Source organism: Erpetoichthys calabaricus, chromosome 8 (genome assembly GCF_900747795.2).
Source record: "Erpetoichthys calabaricus chromosome 8, fErpCal1.3, whole genome shotgun sequence".
Classification (NCBI taxonomy): Eukaryota; Metazoa; Chordata; class Cladistia; order Polypteriformes; family Polypteridae; genus Erpetoichthys; species Erpetoichthys calabaricus.
In genome coordinates, this window is record NC_041401.2 from 88,679,993 (window position 1) to 88,690,731 (window position 10,739).

Here is a 10,739-nt window from a genome sequence, read left to right on the forward strand (position 1 = left end):
ATCTAAGCAGATCTATACATCTAGCAAGGATATGTAGATATATTTTCTCTTGTGATTCTTAGCCTCCATGGGAGAGCCCAGCAGCTCAGAGGTGTGTGCCTGCAAGATAGGGTCTTCTAATCAGAATCGAGCAGCCAAGATTGCACAGGACAATCTTGAAAAACCTGCACTCCACGAACGTACACTTTCCAGACAGAGGACCCGAAAGTTACAAATGAGCTACCAAGCCCAGCTTCTTTCCTCTGCTGAAACAACAGGTAATGCGTAACACAATGAAAACGCGCACTTCCGATGCCATGCCTTGCCATGAATCCGAATCGAACCACAGACAGAAAAGAACGAGAAAACAAAAAGGTCTCTCTACATTCCAGTGTGTCGTTTTGTAATTTTATTAAAAACGCACAAATTTATTCAACATATCGTATTTATACAGTGAATGGTCTAAAATATGCGCTGGAGGTCACATAAGCTTCGGTTTATCTGAACAGTAAAAGACATTTCATGAGCAGTTCAAGATAGAAAGAAAATGTAGCAGCTACTGACTGCATATCCGACCATAAATTTAAATAGTTTGGATTTCTTTTCCCTTTTAAAGACACAAAAATAAAACCTGACGGTCTAAGTAACGTTATATTAACAATCTCATGAATGTTTTATTTTTTTTTTTTGAGCTGTCTAAAAAAAATAAGAAGTGAAGACTCCTTGCCTTTTTTTTTTTTTTTTTTTTTTGAACACACAAACACTTTGTTTCAACACTGTCAGCACGAGGGTACAAAGCACATTGCCAGTAATTGTGCTCTGTTTCATTTGGCAACTGTCTACTTGCTTGTGTTTTTAATATTATTCTTCTTATTATTATTGTCTTTTTCTAAATTTTGTAAACAACAGCTTGTACAAACTAGCACAGTGAACCACAAGCCTGGCAAACGTATTCATACATTATAAATAAAATTAATAGAAAAGTTTGGTTGCTTGCTTCAAACTTTTTTTTTTTTTGTTCTGGATCAAGAGGTTTTAAAATGTGGTTTACACTTTAACTCCTGAATTTAATGAATTACGTAAACAGTTGACTGCTCTCAGTTCTTTCTGTCAGTGTTTGCCATCTGTTATTACAGCAGGTAGGCTTCAAATGTTAACATTCCAAATGTACTGCCATTAATACTTTACTGTCCATTCATAACATTTTATAGTTTGCCTTTTGAAGGCAAACTAGACCAGATTTGGTGGACATTTTAAAAACTCACTTGGGTTGCCAAAGCGTAGTCACCGATTACCTTCAGAAGCACTGTCATGTTAAAGTGTCCCGAGCCCAGAAGGCAGAGAGGTTTCAGTATTCACCAGGCTAACGTGGCAGGTATGCCAGCTGCTGCAAGTAGGTGGTCGGTGAATGGTGTTGGGTCCTTTCTTGGATATCCTGTCAAAGGTGCTCTCTATTTCTCTCTCTCTCTCTGTCTTCTCCACTTGGACTCAAATATTTCTTGTAGAAAAAGACCAGCTTCACTGGGGCTGCTGTGAGCGAACCGCACCAGATGACATGTGACGCTGAGCCTTACAGTCCAAGCCGCACGCAGTGTAAGAGCGCAGTTTGAGTTATCACTTGTCTATATTGTACATTAAGGACAATACCATGTAAAATGTATACAAGTCCCACTGCTGCTCATGGTCCGTGACGTGCTCCCATGGCTACCATACAGCAGCCTCACTCATTTCTGCCGGAGGATGAGACAAATGGTTGGCATATCCACTGCTGTTCATTGACAAAGATGTGAAAGTGGGGCTTGGACCAAACACCTCTGAGGAAATATTGTGCAGGGGACCTGGGATGCCTGGCTCCGGGCTGGGTGAGTCTCCAGGATGGTGCGAAAGTATGTCAGAAAATCGCTGCACATCACTGGAAGGGTGGTGGCCTGGCAAAGGATGGTCCATTCCTCCGAGAGGAGTGCCAGCAGGTCCAGAGGATGGCACAAAGGGAAGGTCCACAGGGGTTTGAGCTTGAGATGATGGGGGTCCTTGGGGGAAAAAATCATAATTGCTTCCTGGGCCATAGTATTCACTCTGGTAGTCTATAGAATAAAAAAAAAAAAGTTGATTAACCTCTTAGTAATACATAATAGCATAGATACATATGCATATTAGAGATATATAAATGCGTATATACTGTACAGTAAATATATACAATTTTCTATACAGTATACTGTATATACATACAGTATATAATGAATATACATTTTACAGATTTAAAAATGCACACTGTTTAGAAACAGAAATGTAGCAGTGTGTACAATGAGCAACTTTTCCATGTCTTTCACATTATCTGTTAACGAAAATGATGGGTTCAATTTCTATTTATTTATTTCCTTCCGCTTTAATAAAGCAGTTCATGCTGGATCAGCAGTTAACCAAACATGCCTAATAAAATATATTGGCGGCTAGCTCAGCGAAGTTCCAGTGTTTCTATTAAAATCATTGATTTCCTGGCGTCAAATTTTCTTAGCAGATTTTTGAAAATCGTTTTATACATATAGTATATGGCATGGTGTGCTGTCTTAAGATCCTAAATCCCGAAGTGTGCTGGTTCGGTTTCCACCTCACAGTGTGACCCTGAGCAGGTCACTTGGCATGCGTGCGCTCCAGCTCTGCAGAATACGGGTGAACCGTTGCAACGTCAAAGTAAGTCGCCTCGGATAAAGGCGTCAGCCAATGTATATGTAGGTTAAATATTTATGACAGGCGTGTATATATGAATTTAAAACGTTCAGTTTTTGGGTTGTTTTAATCAATTGCGTCACAATCAGCCGAGTATCACACCAAGTTTGTTAAACGAGCATGCAGAGCTTTCCTTTGAGAAGTACTCGCCTGATCTGCTCCACATTTGTTGAGAGTGCACCTCCTGAAATCTCCCAGATGCTGCGATTGATTTGCGTTTTATTATTATTAATTATTATTATTATTATTATTATTATATTATTATTTTGTTCTGTTCTGTTTTTCTATTCAAATTGAGACCTGTACTGAAAGTCTCGTTTGAAAGTTTCTTTTTTATCGTGCATTAGGTTTCGATGCGCTTAAAAAAGCGTGATTTAAAATGAATGGAAAAATAAGAAGGGATGTATTAAAGATGCGTACATAGAAGATATCCGACAACAGGGCGGTAACGCCTGTCTTATTTCTTGAGTGTTTTCACATCCGAACGCGTGCTTGTGCTATATAGCACGCTCACGTTGTAATTTAAAATACTTGTTTTTTTTCTTTACTTGCTGCTTGTTTTACTTAAATCAGATTTATAACATGTATTTTAGTGTCTATATTTACTAAACTGATTACAGATAAAATGTAAAACATTGATTAGGTATTTTGCTGTCTTACTATATGTCTGTGGCGCGAAAGCGCTTTTCTGTCTATCAATTAACTTTTTTTTTTTTTGGCGTTTGAATTTCGCCTACCTCCGTAGTAAGAAAAGGCTCCATTCGGGAGGAGCTCCCCGGGCTCCAGTCGGTCGACCAGGGTCCTCATCCTCCGCGGACTGCGGAAAAATGCGTGTCGCCGCGCCCCGAGTGCGCTCAGCTGCTTCATGCGCCGCTCTTTTGATCGCCGGTTCTGGAACCAGACCTGTATAGGTAAAGCAGAGGTACAAAGATGAGACAGAAAGAAACAAGGCTGCGTGTGAAGTGTTGGGCCAACGGGGACACAAAGATGCAGGCTAGCAGAAACCAAATATATTAATAACACAAAAACAGGGCTGGACAGTACGCATGCTGCCCCACATGTAAGCCCCGCAGTTCGATTCATGAGGTGCACAGACACGCAGACCGCTTTTTCCTATAAATGCGTTGAAATGAGGCAGAGCCAGACAGATCGGGGTGTTGGCGGGAACGCCGTAATGGAGTAAGCGCTTTATAAATGCAAAGAATTATTATTATTATTATTACTGGCATCGCAGGGAACAACCTAATGCAGGTGGTTGGGAGAGGCGGTCGGGAAAACGGACTGATACAGAAGACTACACACGTTTGTGCTGCAGTGGTCATCGAATAAAAATAAGAAAAATTAAAATGCGCCCTGAGCATGCAGCAAGATAACGGTTATGTTTATATTAAAAAGTGTTTTATTTAGATACCTATTGAGTATGTGATGTTCCCAAAATATTATTAAAAACGTGAACAGACTAAAATTGGAGAATTACTTCAGACCGTAATAGTTCAGTAATATTTTACCGATACTGTTTACTAACACTAGTTTTCTGCAAAACAAATGATATGAGTCTTCCAAATTGTTGAACTCTTACTTAAAATAATTATCGCCGAATACCCGCAACATTAAATCAAATACTACCGAAATTGTTAATCTAAACGAAATTATACTCGTTATTATTTAGAAAAGTATACATTGTTCATTTTTAATTAATTAGGTTCACGAAACGTCTTCACCCACAAGGAAGTTTGATCGGTTCTCCGCAAATATGTTTTCTTTTAGTTTGAACAATAATAAAAAATATGTTTTACACGTAAGGCACTTCGAATACGTTCTTCGTTTGGCTTTTCTCGAATATGTAAATAATATTCATGAAAAGCTAAGTGAAAATCACACTTTGGATTAGACAGTAAATGTAAAACATTGATAAGGCGATTGTCAAAATTAAACAGCACTGAACGTGGTATATAGCAAAAGCGGCGCTAATTTACAACCATACCAAAATTTAAAAAAATCGTAAAAATTGGCGCAATAATATAAAACATTTTTTTATGATTATTAAACTACTTCATCGATGTTCGAGTACTTCAATATTTCAATAGATGAAAAAATATAGCCGCAATTACCTAATTTACCGGTTATGCCCTTTAATTTTAGTTAGACTATTTCAGTTACAAAATAAAGTTCAAAGCTCCGAATATATTGAAGCGAACTATTATACATGAACACTACAAAAATAAATAATTATTATTATTGTTGCTGTTTTTTGTAGGTAAATCGTGCTCCATCTTACAAGTCACAACGTTTGAGCACTGGTAATTCAATGAATTCATATCATCTTGACAAGATTATTCCCAATTATAGCCACCCTGAGACTCTCCCATCTAACCTCGTTTTAATGATCTTTTAACCCTCCATATACCTGACAATGGTGTCTACAACGGGAATTAAATCTCCAATTAATAGTTAATAGGCGGGCTGTTAGCGATATGGCTGCACGAGATCATTATTTTGTAACCTGCACTCCTCCTCGCTGAGTTGCTCCATGAGTCTCAGTTCCACACCCACACTAATTTCAGTTTAGTAGGAAGGCCGATTCATAGATAAGCTGCATTTTCCCCCTCGATGCACCTGGTCGTTGCTTCATTGAACCCACTTGAAACCCTTGGCTGCTGTTTTCTTCATACCGATTTCTCATGTACTCACGTTATCCAAATTTCAGATGTCTATAATTCCTCCGACATCCTGAATTATGCGCGTTATACACAATTTTTTAGTATGTTTTTAAAGATAGAGGAATGACCGATTAATGTCGACCACTTCACATAACGTGACACCAACCGTAACGATTCGCTTTTATTTTTTTGGTATATTAAGACAATCCTTAATATGAATATTTTTTCATTCTTTCAAAATATTTTTTGAAATATGCCTAATGATCTATTTGCTTTTTGCTAGAAATTGCTTATCATAGAGTTCTTACGCCGTTTATTTTTATACCCCCTTCTTTTATACCTTTAGGAGTCCTCGCCTAGCGCAATACAACCAAATTATTTTCGATTCGCTGTCACTGTATTTCGCTTCAAGTGAAGTGTTAGTTTTATGCAGACCGCTCTTCTGTACGTTTCCTACGAACTAGCAATATGCGATATATCGATCAGGAAAGGCGTGTTGAGGTCAGAACCCATTTCCAGCCAGCTTGCGTTTCCATTTATCAATGACCGTTGTTTTGGATTCCTGTGTTCCATCGCCGATTTTGGAAACGGCCTATTAAAATCAGGCGCTAACGGTATTTGAAACTCATTGAGTCTTAACCTAACTGCTTAATTGTTAACACAGTACAAGCGTTCCTTCTGTCAATTTACAAAATATACTCTGACTGGGCAGTGCGCAGTTTATTTATTGTTTAGTAACAAAGGCGGGCATGAAGTCAAATTGGCAGAAGGTATCGGCATAAGGCGTGAGCGCTTCACATGCCCGCTTTTTTCAGGCTTCTAAAATCCTCAGTGTGGTCTGAGTCTCACACACTCTGTCTCTCTATATAAATGACATGGATAACGTGTGTGTATCCATTCAAACCGTTATTTCATACAATTGTCGGTCCTTGGTTTACGAAATCCGCCTGACAAGTATGATCAGACTGAACCTGGTCACTGGCACAAGCATAACCCGGCGCGACAGTGTTTGCACCCCATTGCTGACTGCTCTCCAGAGTCCTCTCACCTGTATGACCCGCATGTTGAGCCCAGTCTCCTGGGCCAGCTGCTCTCTGATATGCCTGGTGGGTTTGGGGGTTGCCGCGAATGCAGCTTTTAGTGTCTCTAATTGCTTGGCTTTGATTGTTGTCCGGGGTCCGCGCCTCTTTCCGCCGAGGTTCTGGTCGTCGTTTTCATTATTTACAGCTTCTTTGTCCGAAAGAGCTGCTATTTCAGAGTCTTTAACGTCATCTTGTAACTGGTCTTGAGAATCTGGAGATAAACTGGGGTCGCTGCAAGCTGTAACTGTCAAAACAGGCAAAAAGAGTGTAAATTACATTTGATAGATAGCATTAATGATTGTACTTTGCTTCAGAATATGTTGTTTTCAAACCTCCAAAAAATGACATTTATATTTCAACGGTGATTCCAATTTCAATGCAATATATATAGTCACATCGTTAACAGCAACCGCAAGAAGGCAACCCTTTGTGTTTTTTTTGACCATCTAATCGATTATTATTAAATGTGTACAGCAATTCCGGTTGATACTTTTAGGCGTATTTAATGGAAAATACATTTTTAATAGCATAAGCAAAGAAACAGGAAAGAAACATTAACCTCAGCATTCATTCTGACACATTATGTGTGCAATGTGTCTCATTTAAACATTTAATCATCCGCAACCTGCAGCTTAGCAGTACTGTGGATTTTAATTCAAATAATGGCCTGACACAGATCTTATTTCGAATCGCAAAAAGATTTTAAAAAAAAAAATCAATCAATCACTTTCACTCTTTGCATGCCTTAAAGCAAACGTGCAAGGAAGGACAAAAACGCCAAAAAATAGTAGTTACATATTATGTATTTTCTTAGTATTTATATTTAAGACATTTTTTGTATTGCACTCTTAATTTTAAAATACCGCATGCATTAAATTACATAAAATATTAGTTTTTCATAATTTTCTTAAAATTCTCGCCGAAACCTATAAAACATCGATCCTACAAGAAGTGGGAAAAGATAAAGAGGAAGAGGGCAAGAAAAGTTAATTGCCAGGCTTTATATCGAAAATGTTAAATATTGGACAATGATCTGGACAACAGAATACAGTCCAGGAATTTATCAAAAGTTAAGGTAGTTATCAAGTTCTTAGTTTTTTGATTGTTTGTCGCCTTACCTGAGAGAAGGTTTGTGTCTTTAACAGTACTGTTGCTACTTAGATAATCCTCTTTACACACAAATTTATTTTCGTCTATGATATAGAGTTCCTCTCCGGTGGACAACTGCTTGTTACACATCATACAGGTAAAACAGTTCAAATGAAATACTTTGCTCCGTGCCCTTCTGACCAGGTCATTCGGGGAGATTCCCTGCGCACAGCCAGCGCACTTGGTACCAAAGCGTCTGGGGGGAAAAGAAGAAGGAAAGGATCACAAAAAGAAAACCAGAACCATGCTTCACTGTTAAATACCTGCGACACACCTCAGTGTCCCTAGGTTTATACGACCAAGGAGAGCAGCTGGTATGCCCAACCTAATATTCGTTACTGTTGACTATATAGCATTTGCGCATGTTGTTTCTAGATAGCATTTTTAAAAGCAACTCATCGTTTTTTCAAATTTACCGCAAAATGCAGTATTAGAGAAATTATCGTCGTGGATACCTTTTGGAAGGAATTCTATCTATATACCTCAGCTCCGTTAAATATTTTAAGAATATTCTACAGTGTCATTATATAGTCACCTGTATAAGAATGAATGTCTTGGAAAACAATTGATGCACAGAAGTAAACTAATCGTTAAAATATGATTTATGGAACTCCTGACATTTTTCTGGCTCTCTTCTTTTGTGTTTGCAAACATTTTCGATTTTATAGGCCTGTGTCTAAGGTATGATAGGTTAAAAATAAACGTGCACCGCAATATTCCTTTTTGTATTAATTTTGTATGCACACAAAAAAAGTATTTTCTCAAGGATGCAATGCGAAAATTATTTAGCAAACTTCTAAAGCATTTCAAAGGTATAGACTTTGTGGATTGTGAGTTTGTGTACTAAAGAATGTTGATTGTGCTGTCTGCGGGTTGGCTTCATTGTGTTTGCTATTCAGATCCACTTATCACATTTTCTTCTGAACCCCAGAACACGCTACGCTGTCCAGACACTGGGCCGCACACACTTCCTTCGTGCTATCACTTTCTGTACAAGATCGCAGTTTTCGAGCTTTGCCCCAGACTTATTAATGAATGTGTTACTTCCTTCAGAAAACTTAACGGTTCCCAATTTTGTAGCAGTTGGGTGAGACATGTATTCATGCAAATTAACAAAGCGTCTTAAAGGTTTATCGCAAGTCGCACCGGTGAAAGCATGTTGGATCATAGATATATTCGAAAAACACAGTCTAATTGGAATAAATTTGCAGTTACAAAATATTTCTTTACAAGACATGCCCAATTTAAAAAATGTAATAAAACTATAATCACGTGTTCAAACATGAAACTAAACTGCATGACAAGTGAAACTGAAATAAATTAACAGGCTTTAGAATTTGGAACTTAAACAGCATCAACAATATATATAAACGCAAGCCTGTCCTAAAACAAAAAAGTGGCACGTGCATGTCTATTGTATCGTCTCGGAAAATACAATTATAAAATAAAAAAACATAGGTTCACATTCTTATGATTCTTAACATTTACGATATTTAAATAAATGTACGTTTTTATTCAGACGTTATACAAATGTTATTTAAATTGCCATTAGAGCCCAAATTAATTGTATATCACACGTATATTTATTACAAACCCATCGAAAAATTGAAGATATTCGAAAATGCCAAGTTACATTTTATCTTGACGAGAGTATTGTAAAATGAAGGCGTCGTTCATAATATTTACACACTTCGAAACGGAGAAAAGCTAATTAGAAGTCATATCTCAGGCTCTTAACAAAACACGATTTTGTGTTTCTCTTTTATTCATTACCTAAGCAAATCAAGCCAGGCATGCGTGCTCATTTCCAACTCGATGCTGCGGGTACCTGAAGAGCGCATCACATCCTCTGTTTTCATAACACGAGGCATATGGGGTGCTGCTGCTGCTCATGCAACCCCGGTAATAGCTACAATAATTACAGTGACGAATACACACGATAAGAAAAGATGAACAGGGAAGGATGGAGGATTTAAACAAACACCAAAATGGGTCCGTCGTTAAAGAGCGAATGGCGCGTAGTCCTATAAACACCCTCTGCTGAGGCTTACCTAAAGAAGTCATTTTTGCAGTAGATCTTTCCTTCCTGGAAAAACATTTTTCGGTTAAATTACATTTACACTCGCAGCACTGCACGCACTTGACGTGCCAAGCTCTGTCCAGGACATTTAGCAGAAAGCGGTCCAGGATGGGCCTGTCGCAGCCGGCACAGTGAACCATCGTCTTTGGATGTCATAGTCCCACTTGTAACCGCGTCTCTAGGTTGATCTTAAGAGTAGCCTTCAGTGGGGCGCCTTTGGTTCTTTTCAAGTATGAGGTCCTCCGGTCGAATACTGTAGAAGATTGTAAATTAATTTGTCTTTAGCCAAAATGCCAAGGCTCCAGGCAAAGCTCGATGAATTCTTGGGTTTTGAGGTAGTTACCCTGAAGCCAGCGACAACTTCCTGTCCAGGTTAAAAAAAAGAAGAGAAAAAAGAAAGAAAAACCACCAGTATGTTTGGTAGAGCGTCACTCGTGCCTCCTGTTTGCATTTATATGTCTTTTAAAAAGGAGCTTCTCTCGGAGTACCACCAGAACCATCAGAAAAGGTAACTAACATCTCTCACCGCATTGATGTGTCCTGCTCAGCCGCGGTCTACCCAAAGTAAACAGGTGCAGTTGTAGCGGGCATTTCACGAATCAGTTTAGAAACACTTTGCCGCTCCTTCTGTCCAGTGTTTATTTAAAGTTAAAAATATGTGTGTGAGAGACACTCTAAAGATGCTCCTGGTTCAAACGCTACTAGTGTGCATGTTAGCAAAGCCCCGGGCAGCCTTATTGAGCGCGCCGTGACGTCAGTCACAGATTCCACCAATCAAAGGTCGGTCTCCCGCGATCATCAGCTGTCATAGGAGAGGGGGTCCGTGGAAGGACGCCTATTGTCAACAGCCTCACAAACTCTCATTCATTTCTCAGTGAGGTCTCTGCAATGTATATATATATATATATACTATATATATATATATATATATATATATATATATATATATATATATATATATACAGTATATATATAATTTCCAAAGGGCCATGACATTAAGTCATATTTAATATATATGCTTTATATGCTTAAGCAATGTTTTCACAGGTTTGCTGTGGCTGT

The 10,739-nt window shown here is 38.4% G+C and overlaps 1 protein-coding gene across 1 annotated transcript; it reads right to left on the minus strand.

Annotated features, from left to right (window-relative positions):
- Window positions 1-328: 328 nt before the first annotated feature.
- Window positions 329-10,395, minus strand: lhx1a (LIM homeobox 1a). The gene is given in 6 exon segments (XM_028808331.2): window positions 329-2,063; window positions 3,444-3,609; window positions 6,415-6,692; window positions 7,567-7,793; window positions 9,649-9,685; window positions 9,688-10,395. Coding segments are annotated over 6 exon segments (1,218 nt in total). The 5' UTR covers window positions 9,818-10,395; the 3' UTR covers window positions 329-1,683.
- Window positions 10,396-10,739: the final 344 nt, after the last annotated feature.